Raw genomic sequence first — 19767 nt, 5'->3', positions numbered from 1 at the left:
CCAAATTCTATTTATTGATTTTGATAAGCAAAACATTATGATTACGTAGATTTAATTGTTTCCATCTATATATCCCCTAGACTAGAGGACTATAGCTCTTGTTTCTTTTTATTTCCATTTCTTAATTTTTAATTTTATTTGCTTGAGATACACTTTTTCTTTTAAACTACTATATTCTTACTTAAATTATTATTTTCATGCATATACATACATACCCAATCACTAAATTCAATAAAATATGACTTAAGCCTGATGTCTCATGAACGTGTTTAAGGGTTCGAGTGTCATCAGATATGTGAGTATTTATTTTATTTTATGTGAATTATTATAATTTATTTATTTTTTTAATCATATTAATTGAATTTATGTATTGTTCAATTCATAAAATTATTGATGCAATCATGTATGCAATTATCATTTTAAAAAAAAACCCACATTAAATCAATAAAAATCGCGATTATTTTGCCCCCAAACAAGAGATATTAATTTGACATAACTGACAATAAAAACAATACAAATATTATTAATTGAATTGAACATATTTTTCATATCCAAATAAAAATCTATACAAAATCTTTTTAACTAGAAAATGAAAAACAAAATCTTCTCCGCTAATTTCGGATCATGCAACTCCAATTACTCGAAATTTCAAACGCAATTTGCTTCATTAGATATTTATCAAAGGAAACAAAATAAATTTTTCTTTTTCCGAAATTTAAAGGAAAAAAATAGATCAGATCAAAATAATCTTTCAAAAGTGCTATTATTTTTTTAAACACTTATTTTAATTTTTTTATGCTATGCCATTCATTTCTTTATTATACATTTAACGTAAAAATTGATTTAAGACATCAAATTAATGAATGTATTCGAACGATATCAAAAATAATAAATTATTATAAAAATAGATAAAATATTTAAAATTATAAAATTTAAATTCACACTCTTTCTATTACGATACCTCAATCTTACCAATTAAGTGATGTTTTCTTTGCCAAAATTTCTGATATTTTTTCCAACACTTCTTGTTAATGTTTTTTATACTATGCAATTTATTTCATTATTATACATCAAATTGTATTTTTCTTAAAAATATCAAATTAATATGTATATTTGAATAAGATAAAAAAAATAAAACATTATTATAAAAACATTTATAATTATAGAATTCAAAATCACGATGTTTCTATCCGGAGACCTCAGTCTTATCAATTGAGTGGTGTTTCCGCGGCCAAAATGGATATTATGTTGTAAACATTGGGCCACGTGGTATTTCTGACGGCGTTATGTGAAGTTCTCTGTCTGATTGGGGAACTGGTGCAGTGCTGTGCTGCCTCTCTCTGACCTCTGCAACATGTGCCCCTACCCACATGCCAAAAGATTCTATTAATTCGCTATCCCTCTCTCTATATAATCCTGCCCATAATTTTCTCCCTTTGGCTGGTTACGTGCACAGCGTGAGAACACAAGAGAGACGTGCGACAACAAAAAAGGGTTCTTGCGTTTGAATACTCAAACCGTTTGTTCTACAATACGGCCATGGCTGTAAAGGGGCTGGTGGTGTACCTGCTGACGGGTTTTTCTTTGGCTGTTCTCGCTGTTTATTTCATCAGCAATGGCGGTAATGCACAGCCGTGGCTTCTTTCATCTTCAGAATCCAATTTTTTGGAGCGGAAGTATGGATCTGAAGCCAAAGTCTGGCCTGTGAGTTTGTGGGATGTTGTTTTCTATCCGTGTTTCTCTGTGTGTGTGCGCTTTAGTTGTTTCTGACGCGGGAATGTATATGTGAAGGGATTTTACATGAGATTTTCTTGTAGTTTGTGAAAGATGGGATTTTTTTTCCCATTATTAAGTGTTGAGGTTTTCTTTATCTGGGGTGTTGCAGGAATTGAAGTTTAGTTGGAGAGTAGTTTTGGCCACTGTGATAGGATTCTTGGGCTCGGCCTGTGGCACGGTCGGCGGGGTTGGTGGCGGTGGCATTTTTGTGCCAATGCTAACTCTGATTGTTGGGTTTGATACCAAGTCTGCTGCTGCTATTTCCAAGTGTAAGAACTATAAACATCATCGCCATACCTGTTTGATGTAATATCTTGTGATCTTGTGATATATGTCTTTGCGTTAATTTTATATATTTTGTCGAATCCTTGGATATTAAGTTAAAGTTTCTTGGGTGATAACGATGCAATAACCTCTTGCTGCAGGCATGATAATGGGGGCTGCAGCATCATCAGTTTGGTACAACTTGAGGGTCCCCCATCCATGCAGAGAAGTGCCAATAATTGACTATGATTTGGCTCTTTTGTTCCAGCCCATGCTCATGCTTGGCATCACCTTTGGTGTGGCTCTGAGTGTTGTCTTCCCCTATTGGCTCATCACTGTCTTGATCATAATCTTGTTCTTGGGTACGTTTCAACTGAATTATCCCTTAGTGTGATTGCCGCTAATTATCGTTGAAATAAGTCGCTGACAACAAGATGATTGACAATATGGGCTAATGTAAGTTTTTGTTGAAGAGGGAGATGTAGATAGTTGAATCTATGAGATTGTAACATAAGACTGTTGGCAGTAAAAATTTTGCTTTTCTGATGTTTACCTTTTTACCAACAGGGACTTCTTCAAGGTCCTTTGCCAAGGCTATTGAGATGTGGAAGGAGGAAACTGTTTTGAAGGTCAGTCTACAAAAATATTTATAAACAACCAAGCACACTATAGTATACTGTCCATGAAACAACTTGAATAGTTAATACACACAATTTTCAGAACATTAGGTGTATTAGAGCTTAATCTATGAAAGTGGTTAGCAAGTTCTGGAAACAGTGGCTGTTGAACCTAAATAAAATAGTAATCAACTGCTAAGCATCATAAGTCCTAAATTAACTGCTGCAAGTGCAATCTATATTACTTGTTCTTCTTTAATTATCCTTTTATTTATTTTTTTAGTAAATCTTGGCTGATGATTTAATGCAGAAAGCCATGCAAGATAGACAAACTTTCGTTAATTCTCGCGGTGAATGTAAGTGATATTAGATGCAATGCTGCAAGTTCTTTATTGTCTTGCAAAGTATTAGAGAAAGGAGCTGACATTAGCATTTTTTGTTATTTATTTTTCTCTTTACAGTGCTAATTGACACTGAGTATGAACCTTTGGTTCCTAGAGAGGAGAAAACAGCATTGGTGAGCATATTTTAGTTTAATGGTGTCTGTTAGTGTCTTTTCTTTGATATGTTGAGTTGAACTGACAATAGCTCCACATTTCAGCAAATTATGAAGGGCAACCTCAGCATTAAGAAAATTTTGGTGCTGCTGCTTGTCTGGATTTGCTTTTTGCTTCTTCAAGTGATTAAGGCAAGCCAAATTACGCCTATTTTTACTTTGTAAACCTGTCATGGCCCTTCTTTATGTTGAACTAAACGTCAACCATTGCAATATTGTAATTTATTTGTTTTCAGAACGGCACGAGGACTTGCAGCACATGGTACTGGGTGCTTAACTTGTTACAGGTAAATGGTTTCTTGGAATGAATAGCTTCTTTAGAATGTGCTCGAAAATGGTGGGAACAATCGATTTTCTCAGTTTTATGTTCTGTTTTTTCGTCTTCTCAGTTGCCTGTTGCTCTTGTTGTATTCTTCTATGAATGTGTGAAACTGTACAAAGAAAGCAAGAAAAGGAGGATGGCTGGAACCTCAGAATTCATATGTGAAGCAGCCATAGAATGGACTACTACAAATCTTACCTTCTGCGCTCTTTGTGGGGTCTTAGGAGGCACCGTTGGCGGCTTGTTAGGTTCTGGTGGCGGTTTCATTCTTGGTCCCCTCTTGCTCGAGATTGGAGTGATCCCTCAGGTACAGTGATCTTCTGCACAAATTTTATCGTTTGATTTTAGTACATTCTGGCCGCAAATAAATTGAACTAAAAGCATGGTCTTGCTTTAACAGCCTTGTGTGGATCCTAAAGTTCCAGCTCAGGATACTGCCATTGTCAAATATTAATGTTCTTTGTTGACTGATTGTACGAGTTAAAAATGTCAGTGTTACAATTAAAGCAATTGGAATCGTCTAAAATTTCAGGTCGCTAGCGCGACAGCAACCTTTGTGATGATGTTCTCCTCATCTCTATCTGTGGTGGAGTTTTATCTCCTGAAGAGATTTCCCATGCCCTATGGTATACCTCTCAACATACACGATCATTTTCAGCATTTGGAATATTCGGTACAAACTCAAGAAAATCTGTTTTGCAGCTCTGTACCTGATGGGTGTGTCGATTCTTGCTGGTTTCTGGGGACAATTTTTCATTAGAAAACTAATCACAATCCTAAGGAGAGCATCGCTCATCGTGTTCATTCTCTCCGGTGTCATTTTCGCCAGTGCTCTCACAATGGGTAATTTATCTCATATTATTAGAAACTTGCACCCTTCCCTCAAGAAATTCATTCATCTCTCTCTCTCTTGGCAGGTGTAATTGGAATAGAGAAAAGCATCAAGATGATAAACAACCATGAGTTCATGGGATTCTTGGACTTCTGCTCCAGCCAATAACTCTGAGCGATGGAGGTTGTCTGAAGATGAAAATTTAAAATGCAACAAAGGATTGAAACAATAGGATGGATTTGTTTTGCGTTGAGGAATAGTGGTTTGGTCAATGCCTAATTGACCAGCCCTCTAAAGTCTTTGGTCATATGTTACTGTGTATAATATGTATGTTAGTGCAGCAGCTGTACTAGTAGTAGTAATGGGTGTTGGCCAATGCCTAACTGACCAACCCCCTCTCATGCCTTAGTTGTCATAATTTGAAAATGTGTGCCCAAAAGGGGTTTTGACTATGTCGAGTGTTAGCCACCGCTAACACCACAGCCCACTCCCCCACTTCATTTGTTTTATATGAATAAAACACGTCAAGATTGTTGTTTTGCCCTCTCCCCTGTAGGAATCTCTAAACTGTTTACAGACACATTTCCGCACGAATTTTATGTGTAATAAGAACTGTCGTATGTGTTATTTGGACCATACACAATAAAACCACAGACAATAAAGGGTGGAGATGACTCGGGATTAGTAGACCAACTTGAGAGTACTTCGCCTCTACCAGTCCTGGTACTTCCTACATGTTTACTTATTTGAAACTATTTGTGAAATTTTTTTTATTCAAATTAAGTTTTGTCGACTTAAATAGATCACATAGCAAATATAGTATATATATTGATCACTTTTTTAAACTGTACACTAAATTCGAGATCTCCCCTGATAAACGTGTCTGTTGTTATATTTTTAATGCATTCCGTATTGTACTCCCCATGGATTACAAATAGAAACATGAAGTTTTGTTGGGTGAGATTTTTAGAATTTGGTAGTTAATGATGAAGCACAAGAAAGGAAAAGACAAAAAGAGAAGTAGGAGGCAGTGGCCTAAGATCCATAGATGAAGGATGGATGGATGGATGGATGGCCATTTTCTTGAGTCACATGCTGCATTGAATCATTGTGAAGTGGCAATAACATGTGGTTTGGCTCTACACTAAATTCCTATCATTAAGGCAGTACTATGTTTGACTGGTTACTGTTTCTTTTTCAAATTATTGCAACTAATTAATTTAATTAAAATAAAGAATCAATTAGAATTTTTTGAAATAAAATTTTGAAAGAAAAAGTAAATTACAATGCACTCTTTTGAAGTTTACTATAATCACAAATGCCTTCTTATTATTTGAAAAATTATATATACTCTCTAAAATTAACGGACGTCTAACAAATAAGTCATATAATGGGCTGTCTCAAAGAGATATTTGTTAAAAAATTATTAATTTTAAAATTATTAATAAAAAAATAATTATAATTGCGATATATTTTAAAGGAGACTGTTGTAATTTTTTAAGAAATAAAAAAAAAAAAATAGGTTGTGGGCCTCAATTTCTTCATTTCTCAATTCTCATGTAAATTTCTTATGTGGAAAAATTATCAAAGCGAGGCCGCTTTATTGGGCCGTGATTTAGGCCCTAGTGATGGGATTGGAATTTGTGAGGCTCATCTTCATAGAAGTGGTCCATCTTCGTAGAATTGTGGGCTTCATTCATTTCGTATCCTCTAGATTCATATAGAACTTCCCTTTGTCAGGGCTCAATTTCTCAATTAGGGTTTCTTTTGAAACAGGGGAATTCATCATGAGCGGATCATGGTTCTCAACTACAGCTCCGTGGTTCCGTTCCTTTTATCTAATTGTACATGTATCGCCTTCAAATGTTAATTCTGATGTCTCGATGTTCATGGAATCTGGGTGACGCAGTCGGTGTTGGCCCTAATTTGTTGTTCAGGTTAATGTGTAGAATGACTTTGAATTGTAATGGGAGGGAGTTGGGTTTAATATTTAAACCAAAAAAAGAAGAAATTGGGTTTCAAAGTTATATAAATATTTTGTTGATTTATGTGAAAAGGGAATGATATGGTCTTTGTCTGAGGGGCAATTGGCAGCAATTTCAGGCAATAGAAGAAGATACACCGCTTCTTGAAAATCGGTGCCTCTATTGCATGATAATATGAGTAGAAAAGACATTAATGTTTGAACAATTAAGACTGTTATTCACCGTGCCCTGTTCCTAACGTACGTAACATGCTTTTGGGACCTAAGGATTTGTCCTGTTTTGCTGCATTTGAAGTGTTGAAAAACTGTTTTGTCCCCATGTATTAAAAAGATACTATCTTTTTGCTTATTATTTCACTTGTTTGTCGTTATTAATTATTTTTTCCACAAAAAATCATAAATTTTATTTCAATTATAGGTTAAAAATATGTTTAATTCAATAATGCTCTCACTAAATAACATAATTATTGATTCATACACAATAATTAAGCTTGCATGATTGCAAAAAATTATTTATTTATTTATTAATCAAATAATAATATGTGAATATAATGAGATGATATAGCACATGAAATATAAAAAAGTTAAAATATTAAATATAAAGATGAAAAGAATTGTGAGGTAATGAGCAAGGTTCAGAAAAGAGGTGTGTTTGGTAACATTCCAAGAGGTGCTGCACTCAAAGCTCCTAACCTAGGAGGCGGTGGGTGGAGAGTATTGGTAAGATATTTTGTTTGATTGAAGTCCAAGCCAACCAGTTGGAGCATATTGCTTTCTTGAAGTTATAGTGAGGAGTGATTGCTTGATCTTACCATCATCAATCAAGTAATGAAATGAATACTTATTTTATTCATGAGTAGGTCAAAGGCTGCTACTTGTTGACTGTCACTGTTTTGTTTTCCTAAATATAGTTGAGGATACAGCTTATCATTACATTTCAATTCGCAGTTTTTCAATGATGTAAACCAATGCCTCTTAAATACCTAAGAATCTGGTGTTGCCTGCTGTAGTATTTATTAACCCAGAATCTTGATTTGTAGTGTTCCTCTCTTTTTCATTGCATCAAATTTATGAAAATTGTTGGTTTAATAAAAATGGTGACTGTATAAGTCATAAATTCTAGTGTTATTTTTGTCATTTTTTACAGTAAAGTATATATACGCAGTAAAATATCTGCAACTGGTACATAAATCCAAGTCATATTATCCCCTATTTGTACAACTTTGCCAGAATCTAGCTCAGAAATGAAAAGAGTGTACATGTATGTATGCCTACACAAAACCATTATTACACTTAAATGTGAGCTTATTCCCTGAACCAATGAATAGGCTATTTACTTGTTTGCTATTTTAACCTGACCTTCTTGGGAGAGCCAAACTGCCTCGTCATCAAACATAAAAAATAACTATATACAGTTTAAATTATTCATTTTTCCTTGTCATTTTCTGTTGAAGCACAACTCAAAATCCTCAACTCCGAATCTTTTATGTCAACATAAATTAATCCCACTTGTCTAACATTACCATCTCTCCCAGAACTCTAACCATGTCTAATCTCCTCAACTTGGCTTCAAACTCCCTGTTCCCTCTCCTTGTTCTACCTCTCCTTTACTGGGGATTCAACTTCCCCAGGCGCCAGCCCAAGAAAACCAACCTCACTTTCTACGTGCACGACTACTTAACTGGCCACGACACCTCCGCTGTCACGGTGGCGGGGAAAGACGGCCATACCACCAGCGTCCTGCACTTTGGAACCCTAGTGGCAGTCGATGATCCGGTGACAGAGGGCCCGGACCCCAAGTCGAAAGAGATTGGAAGGGCACAAGGGATGTACATAAACTCTCAGTTGGATGGGAAAGGGCTGCACTTGGTGTTCTCAGTGATATTCACTGACGGGGAATACAAAGGGAGCACCCTGGAAATCCAGGGGGCTGATATCTTCGCGATGAAGGAGAGAGAGTTCTCAGTAGTTTCGGGGACTGGATACTTCAGGTTTGTAAAGGGTTATGGGATTATGACAACTGAGATGCTGGATATTCCTAATCTCAGAGGTATTCTTAAACTTGATATTACTGTCAAGCACTACTGAATTTGAGTCTGTGTTCTATGTCATAATTAGCTGGACTAAGTTATATATCTTCTTCCCATCAAGATTTGGATGAATTTCATCGTTGATGCAAACCCTTTATTGATTTTGAGTAATTTAATATTCAGAATTCTTCATTTGTTTACTTAATCAAATTTAATTAAAACTCTGGGATAAGAACAAGAACAACAACTACTACATCAGTGACTCATGATTAGGCTTGCCTAGTGCGTTCTTGTCCTTTCTACTTTGATTAGATTTAATTATGGCAAGCCATGTGATTCAACCAATAGCATGTATAGTATTTATCCGTCTATGTACAGCTCATACCTATTAATTAATTAATTAATTAATTAAGCAACTTCATTATTGAGCCAATAATTAACTAGTCATTTACCCAAATTTATTAATTGTGTTTTAATTCTTCAACTGATTGCTAATTTCTGACCTAATATTGTTGTTGGTGAGGTCTGGGAAAAATAGAGCTGACCCATTATTAATTACTAGTTTAATAAACAATCCAAAGTACACAATTAATATAATTTAATTAATTTCTATAATGCACAAAAAATTTAAATAAAATTCAAGAAATAAAAAAGTAAACAGCATCACACAAAGAAAGAATTAAGACCCCAACTACCAACAACATACATAAATTATTTAGGTTCTCTCTCTACTGGAAAATCTTGACTAGCTAAAATAACATTTATATTAGTCAATGAAAGTCTGAAACAGTACGTCTTCCTCTATCAACTCAACCTAGAAAATTAAATTAATTGATCAGTACTCTGCCAGTGATCGGCACTTGTTCTCTCCTACAAGCACCTCGATTTGTTAGGGCCTAGAATATAACTAAGATAATTAGCACATCATATTCTTATGTCTGAAAAAGAAAAGATATATAGACAGCTGCAAAATAAATTGAGATCAATTAAGGACAAGAAGGCAAAGGCGGCCAGTTATATGGAGTCGGAGTCATCATCACTTGATTGTAATCTTCGACGTTAAACACGTAGTTGCATTCTGGGATTTGATGATGAGGGACGTTCTCCGGGGGGGCAGGGGTGTTGTCAGAGCTTGGAATAGACGTGCTTTCTACTGTTTCTTCACCGGAGATTACTTCTGTGTAGCCAGTTGAGACTTGTTTCTTTGCCACCTGATCCTTGAGTATAGCCCTCAATGCCAGAACCTGACAGGGGTGAGTTGAAGACATGAAGATTGCAATAAGAGTTGCATGCATGTCTACTTTGTGCCTAATTAGCAACAGACAAAGCCCTGAAGAAGTGCCGATGTGTAGTTAATTTTGAAGCCAGCCTTCTTTTGATGAAAATGACATGTGACTTTGTGTTTCAATTCCTTGTGAACAAGACTATGATGTTGTCTTCTTTCTTTCTTTTCTTTCTGTCACCATCAAAACTCAAACTGCTGCAATGTAACTATCATCAACTCTTTTCTTCATCTACATATGTATCTTTCTATTAGGGTTCCACTTAGATGGAACAACTTTATAATCTCAAAGAAATAGCGAAAATTATTAGGTGGACTTAAAGTTCATCATAATAAATCATTAATTAAAATATTTTAATCTATATATAACATATTCATATAAAAACAAGCATGACAAACAAAAGGAAAAATTGCAATTTTGGTCCTGTAACTTAAGAAGGTGGTATTTTTCGTCCTATGCAAATTAATTTTCGCAATTTAATCCAGATACTTTATAAAATAATTATCTATATAATCAGTTCAATTGGAGACTTCAAATTAAAATAGCTTCAAATGTAGTTAATTGCACAATCCAAACCGTCAAAGTAAATGAAAAATATGTCCAGAATAAATGCATTAAAAAAGCAACTTTAAGAACCTCAAAGTGATACATACACAAATTTGTATGTACTCGACTTTCATAAATTGCATACTACCTTTATATGTATCCAACAATTTCATATTCAATATATATACACTATTTATTACCTGAAAGCATTTCCAAAGTTGTAATTTCACACTAATTCAACTCAATATTGTCCGTTATATATTGGTTCAACTTATGTGTTTTACAACTGTGTATCAAAATTTGTTTAGCAAAATATATATGATTTCATATGCTTATTCTCATTTGATTTGATTACGTAACTTTAATTCTTTTATTCCAAAAACTATCACTGCAAGCAAATGTATCAATTGCCATGGTAAAATTTGATGCTAAAATGAAAAATAAGATATTTAATAAGTAAAGTTTGAGAAATTTTAGTTCGAATCCAACTCGATCATATTTGAACCAATTATATGATGAATGCAATACACTTGATGTAAAATTACGAAAAAATGACTTATCGCATTACATGTGTACCACACTTACTTTGTGATTTGTTTGGTCTAACCAAACCTAATTTGGACAAAAAAATTTCCTAAAATTCTTAGTAAATTCATTGTTGATGTAGATTAGCAACAAATTTTATTATTTCACAAGGAATACATATCATTGTAATTAATCAGTGTTCCCAAGAAATTATCAAGAAGCAGAGTAAATTAATGAAGTATTACCTCTTGCTGGAGTTTGTGCTTCTCCCTGGAAACCGCATCGAACTCCTGCTTTAGCGCATCGTACAAGCGCTCAAGCTGCTTGCCCTTCCACCGAGCCCTCCGGTTCTGGAACCAGACCGCTATCTGTCGCGGCTGCAGCCCCAGTTCCCTGGCCAGCTTCATCTTCCGGTCAGGGTCCAGCTTAATCTCCTCCTGGAAACTGTTTTCCAGTGACTCCAACTGCTCGGTGCTCAATCGTTTCTTCTTCGGGTCCTGCCCGTAAATATTCATGCTACTGTTGCTCTTCTCCATGAAAGTTGGCAACATCGTGTGTTGTGTTGAACTCTGCATTGTTGGCTGCTTTATCTCTAAACCTAATAAAAAATTGATACATGAATATGTATATATTATTAATATTATATTTTTTTCGTATGCTAAATATTACACGAATCACATGGTCAATACAATACACTTGTAATGTGATTAATTTATAATTGAAAGAAGCTAATTAATCTAACAAGAATAGTTTTCCATTGCGGTAAAGTATTACTCTTAGCACACTACAAGAAAGTTACTCAATAACTATGAAAAAATTAATGTTAAACTCAATATCAAACTAATTAGCAAATAAAATTTTTATGCTAATCTACATTAGCAACAAATTCCATTATTTTATAAGAAATATATGTCGTTGCTGCGAGCGTTATTTTTTGTAGTGGTGGTGGTTGTCATATTGTAATGCATGCAAGAAAAACAAACTGAGTAAAGACGATGATGCTGACGGGAGATGCATGGTACAAACTCGTTTATCTGTTAGATGAATCAAAAAAACCAGCTTTTTTCTTTGTACAACTTCTGATTGCAGAATACTTACAGTCACACAGTGGCTATTAATTCTCTAGCCATATTCAACAACTTTTCTTGTAAAAGCTTCTTAGCTTCTCATTGATTTGTGAAAATCTGAAACCATTAAGTCTGCCGTACACTTGGATGGAAACCCTTGCATGAGGTCGATTTCTACTTATATATATAGCTATCAAGGTTAAACTCAAGCTTTTGAATCCAGACAAGACCTGGAATTTAATTCCGACACATACACAATGGACATATATCTTTCAACTCATCAAAAGCATTAAGAAAATCAAGAAGATGGTAAGAATTGACATACCTGCTGGAAACTGATCGTTATAATTATAGTTGTAGAGAAAGCTAAGCGAATTGTCGGGGCGAGAAACGAAATTAGGCACTCTAAGATTAGCGTTCCAATCCATTGCTAAAAAGAAAGAAAGAAACCCTGTTTTATGATGATGCGGTGAGGTCGGGTCAGGCCAAGAATCAACTCAAAATCTAAGTGTGGTATATATGAGGGAATAGCCCGAATAGACGTAGTGGACCACTCTTAATTTACAGACAGACAAACGACGTCAGAGGTTTCTTTTCTTTTAGTTCCCTTTTGGCAAAACAAAGTGTGAAGATGTATATGAGAAATGATCAAGTGTATAAATCCCTCTAGAAGTATAGGACGTTTAAGGGCGGGGGGCGACCAGTTATTATAAGAAGATTGTCCGGAAGGGAAGAGAAAGGTGGGAGTGGCGGGGGGGGGGGGGGGGGGGCAACTACTGGCAACTTAAGGCTTTTAGGAATCAGCAGGCTCCAGCTCTCATGCCTCTAACTTTGGATGCAACTAATAAATACTACTAGCAGCCAGCCAGCCAGCAGCAGCAGCAGCAGCAGAAGCAACAGGGCAGCAGTACACGGCCTCACTGTGTGTGTATGTGTGTGTGTGAGAGAGAGAGAGAGAGAAATTTGTTGTTTGTGGCGGGATTGGGTGAGAAGTATAGATGAGGGATTGAAGAAGTAGTGAGCAAAGGTCGCAATCTGGTCCCCTTCAACCCCCCCCCCCCCCCCCCCCATACCACTGACAATATTATGCCTTCTCCTTTCTCATCACGCCTCATTTTAATTTCACTCTTCCTTCAATTCCCCTCCTTTGTTTTTACAACATATTTTTTTCAACTTCATAAAGAAACATAAGCTTTAATTAAATTCTTGGAAACATATTGAAATTTTTATTTATTTTAATTTATATACAACCATAATTTATTGGGTGTGTGAATTAAATGTTCAAAATATATAGAGGTAAATGAAGTAGTCCTGGTACGAATCATCACGTCGTGCCGCCCGCTTGCATTAGATGACTATATTGTTTAAAAAATTAAAATTATTAACTCTCACGTACTAGTTGGATTAATTTTTGCATGCCTACTACTCGTACAATTTTCTGTAAATTTTCCAGGCATCACTGGAGTTAATATTAAGAACAATATCTCAAACTCAACTTCGTTTGCTTTCTTTTTACCTAATATCATCATTTCATCTTACAATACAAAGTGTTCAATAAAAATATAAAATTATTTCAAAATTGATATTTCCACACACCCCTATTCTTTTCAAATTACAACTTTAGATTTTTTCTTGATTTCATAAATATATAGTAGCACGATAATTTTAATTCCTTTAGATCTTTATGTAGAGAAAAATACTATTTTAGTTCAATTTTTCAATGCTGGTAGCAATTTTTGTCCAAGTTCAGTCCAAAATAGCAAATTAAAATAATAATTTAAAAATAAAAAGACAATTTAAACACAAAAAACCTTAATTTAGCTGGAATCAAGCACATGGCTCCCTAAATTTTGGGGATTTCTCCAAATCCGACTATTTGGTTTACGTAGATAATATTTTTCAGCCTGTGCTTATATGCCAGGGGTGAAGTGTTTTTCTAAACCATGTCAACTCTACTAACTACCACCTCACTGACTGCAGCCTCCACCGTCACTGCCGCATCTCCATCGCCGTTGGCCGGTTAGTTGGCAGGGTGACATGGTTCAAAAAAACCATATCATCCCCGGCACGTAATTAAGTACAAGCTAAAAAGTTTTATCCATAGACGTCAAGTCATCGGAATTTGGAAAATTTTCAAAAATTAAGGGGTCACGTCCGCATCATGTGCATGGTTCCGACTAAATTAGAATCTTTTCCTTAAATTATCATTTTTTAAAAACTATTGTCCTGATTCGCTGTTTTCAATTAGTTTTGAAGTAAAATTGCCACCACCCCTAAGAAACTGAATTAAAATTGCATATTTTCCCTATATATATATATATACCAAAAAGTTAATGTTGGAAATAAGTAGGGTAATTGAAACAAACCCTTTTTATCCATCCTATGCAGATTGTACCGTTTTGTTTGTGCATGCAGCAATTGTGCTTTCATAGTAGAATTGAAACCCTTTAATTTGGTTGTTGACTATGACCAGTAGCAGTAGTATTCCTGGATGAGTGAGGAATGGGATATAAGTATTAGCTTTCTGAAGATGGAAATTAGAATAGGATACGGTACATCCATCATGTACACAGACAGTCGACAGAGTGTGGCAGCATCTCCAGTAAATGTCGAGGGCAGAAGAAAGAGAGGAGGATCAGCTGCAAATTGCTTTCTACACCTCCATCATCGCTATCTAAATGGATTTGCTTTCCCTGCAAATTCATCAATTTTCAATTCCCTGCACCCAAACAATCATAAATAAATCAATTATTTCAATCTGATTTAAATAAAAATTATTTCGCTTCATGCATGCTCCTAGCTTTTGCACTTTTTATATATTTTTTTCGTGATGACATTTAACTTATATTGTATTTTTTATTTTATTTAACAACAACTCACGCGTATAAAATTTACCCTTTTAAACATGCATCTTTCTATATATATTAATTCAAACAAAAAATGTAACATGATTTGATATAAAAAGTCGAATCTATGACTTGGTTTAATCAAGCAGATCCATAAGGGGGTAAATTGTTATATTTTAAAAAATACAGGGAGGTAAATTGCTATTTATTTTTTCGTAAGAGGGTAATTTGCTCATTTGCGATATCATAAGGGGTTTGCTTGTATTTTTTCCTTAATTTTATTTCTAATTTGGTAGAAATTTTACTAACAAAAATATTTATTTATAAAATTTTGAGGGGAATTTTTCAAAATTCTTGCCAAGGCCAAATATGGAGTTTTACAATATTAAGACTTTTTCTAATTGTAGAAAGAATATATTTCATTTTTAATATTACTTTACTCCTTTTTAAATTTCCAAGTTATGGATATAATGTGGAAATAGGTGTCTAACCACCTCAGTTATTTAAATCTAGCATCAATTTGACTTATACCTAACCAATTTCGACATGTTTTTCCTCAGGAAAATAAGCATTTAACTTTTAGAAGGTCATACAAGTAATGTTTTTCGCATATATATATATACACACACACACACCATATGGTCTTTATTATAATTTGATAAAATAAATTGACATATTTAGAGTACGTTAACCAATTAAACAAAAAATTAGAAATAGATAGCACAAGGAATTTGCTTTTCAATAAACAAGTACAGAATTTATTTTAGTACCACAACTGTGGCAAGTGATATTTTTAGTCCCATAAAACTAATAATCACGTCTTTTTAATCCCACAAAATATGATTTTTGGACTAATCACAACTTTTTTTTTGTCCCGAATAACGCTTTTTTAGTCTAAAAAATTGACATGTTTCTTCCCATCCCACACCAAAATTGCTCAACATCAGAATATCCTAAGATTATTTCAAATGAATTTTAGTAACAAGCCACCCATCAATTATCTATACTAAAACATTATAACTTATTAAAAATTATAATTTTATTCATAAATCTACAATTGTTAAATTGAACTCAACATCGAGCCAGACATCGTACTCTAACAAAAACTATCATTATGCTAAAGCCAATCGTATTGAAAAATTATCAACCCAAAGCGAAAACCGAAAATACGCGTAAAAATTCAATTCACCAAATAAAATTAAATAAGTAGTCCCCACTCCCTAATAATTAATAAAGGTGGCAGACAAAAGAAGTCAAATTATTAATAGTGTGACAAAAAAAATAAAAAAAAATAGGGGTTTTAGGAATAGGGATGGATGATTAATTAGTAGGAAGTTAATTGAGGCATATGCATTTGTAAGGCGCCGATCCCTATACTTGAATTTGGAGTTGGAGGGAGGGGACGTCTCACTCTCAAGTCTCAGCCTACAACCAACTCTTAATCTTGCTTGTACCTTCACACTCCATCTCTACCAACTTAATGCATGAATTAATATTCAATTTTACAATTATATTAATGACAACAGATTAATGGTCTGCTCCTATACGTTGAACATACATAAGCAATTTGGATGGAATTAAAAGTATAGAAATGGCGGTAGTCATTTTTGGTTTGAATTATATAGAATTTGTAATGATTGGAATTAAAGAATTATTTGAAAAAGTGTTAGGATTAAAAAAAAGAAATAAAAGGAAAGTGGCCTCCAACCAAATTTAGATAACTCCATAAATAACACCATCAATAATTCTCAATTTTCCCATACCACAGAATTAAATACTCTTAAATTATGGTCTGCTTTTCCCAATTTCAAACTTTCAAATCTGTTTTTCTGTGTTTTTTTATTCATACCAAGATTGTATCAAGTATTTAATGCCAAAGGAAAATAATACTACGTACTCCCAATATCTCTCCCAAGAACACATGCCTTATAATATATATATATATATATATATATATATATATATTACAAGTAAAACAAAACATATATATCAAAGTATCAACTCCTCCAACATCTCAAGGCAGATGTGTCCAAAAGTTGTTTGTATTTGAGAGCATGCATGTGGAGATTGAAATGAGACACATAGTATAGAGGGGGCTCCCCCACATCATGTGACTAAATGAATGTCCGAGTAGCAATAGTACCAGGAGAGGGCGGCGGGAACAGCAGCAGCAGCAGCGCCGCCGTCGGGTTTATGGTTTATGATTATGCATGCCTCATGGCCCCCTTAACGGTTTCTCTAATAACTACATATACTCTACACCACCAACTTTCTCATAAATAACGCACACATTACTTCAAACTTCCCAACCACCAACCACCATTATATATATTCATCTCTCCTCCAATATTTACCCTTCTTAAAACTCTGAATCAATGCGCGGTCTGTTTCTTTTTGTACCCATTAAGTTGACTTTTCCTGTTAGAAAACAGATCCAAAATCCTCGTTGCAACAAACTTACTGGTCTTGCCGTTGGTCTGCTCGTGTAGTAATTTTCAGTTTACTGCAATTTTTATTGTTTTGTTCCATATGAGATTATTATCTGGACACATTCTATAACGTAAAACGTATTCAATGAGTTCCTGTATACATAAACGCAACCACCAATGAAAAACATTTCTACTATTACCATACACAAATGCATTGACATGATGTACCAAATCAAATGTCACTCACTTATTTGTCCGTGTAATGTAATTTTTATGTGTATTTCACTTGTCATATAATTTATTGTCACCAGTCTAATTAAAGTCGGTTTGTATTGGAATTTCCCACAATTTACATACCACAAATTTATGTAATAAATTCTTGCACAACTTATTATTACCAAAAAGCATTTTAAAATCAGGACTTATGTTCGAACTACTTTCGAATTGCAAAATTATTGCATGCGTTCAACAAATCTATATAAAATATGTCCAATTCCGACATGTGGATGTACATAGAGTATTATATGTTTACAGCTCTCCCTCGAACAACTATTACATACCATGAATGACAGTATACATATGTCTCATGTGTAAGACGATGTTATTTATTTTTTTAAGAAAAAAATTTACATACGTATATATTAATTTGAATTGAAATTTCAATCTAAAATATTTATGAGGTGAGGTCATAAGACGGTCGGCAATAATTAATAAGAAATTCATAACAAATGTATGTACACTTATAATATCTGATTTTATTTTAGTATAGGACAGAAAAATAAAATTAATTTGTTACAACATTTCGCTGAGAATGAGGGAAATTTCTACTAATACGCTTGGGCCGCCAACATGCAGAAAAAGGCCCAAAAATGAAAGTTTAGAAAAAATGGGCTTTATATGCTAGTTACTAATCATATTCTCCTATCATAAAAAACAGCCCAGCCCACTAGGGAATCCCAAACAGAAGCTACACGACAGAAAGTCCAGAAATTTTTTTTATTTTTGATTTGGAGTCCAGAAATGTTTTAATCGACATTTGAGGTTTGCTAAAAATTGTTTTTTGATTTTTTTTTTTAAATTTCGATTTACAATTATATTTTTAATTTCAATCATTAGTTATAAATATATTTTAATTATCAATGATATATATATAATTCATCAATAATTATTGTTATAATAAAATCAATAACTATAACTAAAGTAAATCAATACCCACACACTTATGGAATCCATACATATGACCTCCTAGTCATAGAGTCTCAACTTTGCTAATTAAATTGAACTTCACAGACTTAAATCTTCATTTAGATAGTAACTTAATTTCAAGCATTTCTTATCATTTTATAAAATTTTTATATAATTAAATAAAGTTATCACTAATGATGCGTACCAGACATAGCAGGAAGAGAAGAATCTCCCTCGTAAGATCCACAGTCACCTCCATTGTTGGAATTTGACATTTCTCACGCCAAAGACCAAGTGTTTCCATAGATTGCCCCAATAATGTGTACCAGAATTTTGGCCACACCACCAGGGTCGAAGGATTTTTAAGAAAATTCTAAGATTATTGAAAACTAGCCCTGCAAAATAGAGGTTAGCACTTTGATACTTGAGTTAATAACAATTTATGAAATAAAAGGAAAATTTGAAATAAAGTGAGAATAATGGTGAAATATAATATGAGAGTGATAAATATTCGTTGAGTGCAAAATATAAATTTGAAATATGCTAAAAATCGAGAGAGAATGGTGCAGAAAAGAGAAAGTTTGAGGATGAATGTGATGTTGTTTGATGTTACCAGAAATCTGTACAAGACACCTATTTATAGGTGTGTATAGAGTTGGATACGAAGTCAAATATCAAGTTCTGTACGACATTAGAAAGCTATTTGAGTTGGCTATCATACGCAATAAACCATTGGTGATTTGGATAAGTATTGGCTGAGGTACGTGAGCTGGACGAAATCCTACCAAACTTGCTTATTTTCCCGAGAATTAGTTGCTCATGGACTTTCTAGCTTATTTGTAATCGATTTACTTGGAACCACCTTGAGATATTTTAGGGTAATGTGTACAAATGTATTGGCAAACTATATGATGTGGTCCCCCAGCTATATGATGACGTGTCTGACTGAAATGAGTTTATTTCTTGAGCCTGGCAGTTCAATAAAGTAGCAGGTAAGCCTGTGGGCCTTTCTTCCCTGATGATTGTGCTTTTATCCATCCTGTTGATGATGTATCCTGCTTGATGCTTAATACTTAATGTGTGCAAGTACATTATGGCAATGATGATTGTTGGATCCATTCTTTGGACTAGATTCCCTTTTGGGGTCTTGATCCAAGGGAAAATATGTTGGAAAATTAGCCCAGGATCAAATTCGGTAAGCCCAACCCCACAGCCCCAACACACCACCTAGAAGGCCTGAACCTTACCTACCGACTCGATCCATCCATTATCCGGCTCAATCCCATTTTTAAATGATTGAAATCCTTCGCATTCGTATTCTTTTTCCTCGATCGAATTTATTAACCCTCCTCATATTCTTCCCTCTCTCTTGGTTTTTTGCACCATCATCAATGGTTTCTCCCTATTTATACACCACCTTCGAAAAGAAAAAAGAAGAGAGAAACAACTGAGGAGAAAATAAAAAAGATAGGTAAATATGAGTGGTTCGATGGTGCCTTGGTGGT

At 34.2% G+C, this 19767-nt stretch overlaps 3 protein-coding genes across 3 annotated transcripts; 2 read left to right on the top strand and 1 right to left on the bottom strand.

The window, feature by feature from the left end:
- The first annotated feature begins 1307 nt into the window (after positions 1-1307).
- LOC105174142 (Sulfite exporter TauE/SafE family protein) lies at positions 1308-4906 on the top strand. The gene is made up of 12 exons (XM_011096142.3): positions 1308-1704; positions 1886-2045; positions 2202-2402; positions 2608-2669; positions 2968-3013; positions 3119-3174; positions 3259-3345; positions 3450-3500; positions 3603-3842; positions 4068-4161; positions 4238-4378; positions 4453-4906. Exons 1-12 carry the CDS (start codon positions 1540-1542, stop codon positions 4533-4535), a joined length of 1386 nt encoding a protein of 461 aa, XP_011094444.1. The 5' UTR covers positions 1308-1539; the 3' UTR covers positions 4536-4906.
- Positions 4907-7590: 2684 nt separating this feature from the next.
- Positions 7591-8573, top strand: LOC105174141 (dirigent protein 1). The gene has a single exon (XM_011096141.3). It carries the CDS (start codon positions 7897-7899, stop codon positions 8437-8439), a length of 543 nt encoding a protein of 180 aa, XP_011094443.1. The 5' UTR covers positions 7591-7896; the 3' UTR covers positions 8440-8573.
- Positions 8574-8975: 402 nt separating this feature from the next.
- Positions 8976-12855, bottom strand: LOC105174140 (putative homeobox-leucine zipper protein ATHB-51). Its single transcript, XM_011096140.3, has 3 exons — positions 12128-12855; positions 10981-11333; positions 8976-9625 (listed from the first exon to the last, which is right to left on the bottom strand). Exons 1-3 carry the CDS (start codon positions 12228-12230, stop codon positions 9368-9370), a joined length of 714 nt encoding a protein of 237 aa, XP_011094442.1. The 5' UTR covers positions 12231-12855; the 3' UTR covers positions 8976-9367.
- Between the last annotated feature and the right edge of the window lie 6912 nt (positions 12856-19767).

The sequence above is a fragment of the Sesamum indicum genome, linkage group LG11 (genome assembly GCF_026168435.1).
Source record: "Sesamum indicum cultivar Baizhima isolate 11 linkage group LG11, ASM2616843v1, whole genome shotgun sequence".
NCBI lineage: Eukaryota > Viridiplantae > Streptophyta > Magnoliopsida > Lamiales > Pedaliaceae > Sesamum > Sesamum indicum.
Note: the sequence above shows the minus strand (reverse complement) of the source record. Positions and strands in the feature narration are given on the sequence as shown.

Bases quoted from the DNA above. Each gene is read 5' to 3' on its own strand.
- LOC105174142 (XM_011096142.3), top strand. From the start codon at position 1,540: ATGGCTGTAAAGGGGCTGGTGGTGTACCTGCTGACGGGTTTTTCTTTG. The intron at 3,346-3,449 runs GCAAGCCAAATT...ATTTGTTTTCAG, and splicing joins TGCTTCTTCAAGTGATTAAG to AACGGCACGAGGACTTGCAG. The intron at 4,379-4,452 runs GTAATTTATCTC...CTCTCTTGGCAG, and splicing joins CGCCAGTGCTCTCACAATGG to GTGTAATTGGAATAGAGAAA.
- LOC105174141 (XM_011096141.3), top strand. From the start codon at position 7,897: ATGTCTAATCTCCTCAACTTGGCTTCAAACTCCCTGTTCCCTCTCCTT.
- LOC105174140 (XM_011096140.3), bottom strand. From the start codon at position 12,230: ATGGATTGGAACGCTAATCTTAGAGTGCCTAATTTCGTTTCTCGCCCC. The intron at 11,334-12,127 runs GTATGTCAATTC...ATTTTTTATTAG, and splicing joins TAACGATCAGTTTCCAGCAG to GTTTAGAGATAAAGCAGCCA. The intron at 9,626-10,980 runs GTAATACTTCAT...CACCCCTGTCAG, and splicing joins AGCACAAACTCCAGCAAGAG to GTTCTGGCATTGAGGGCTAT.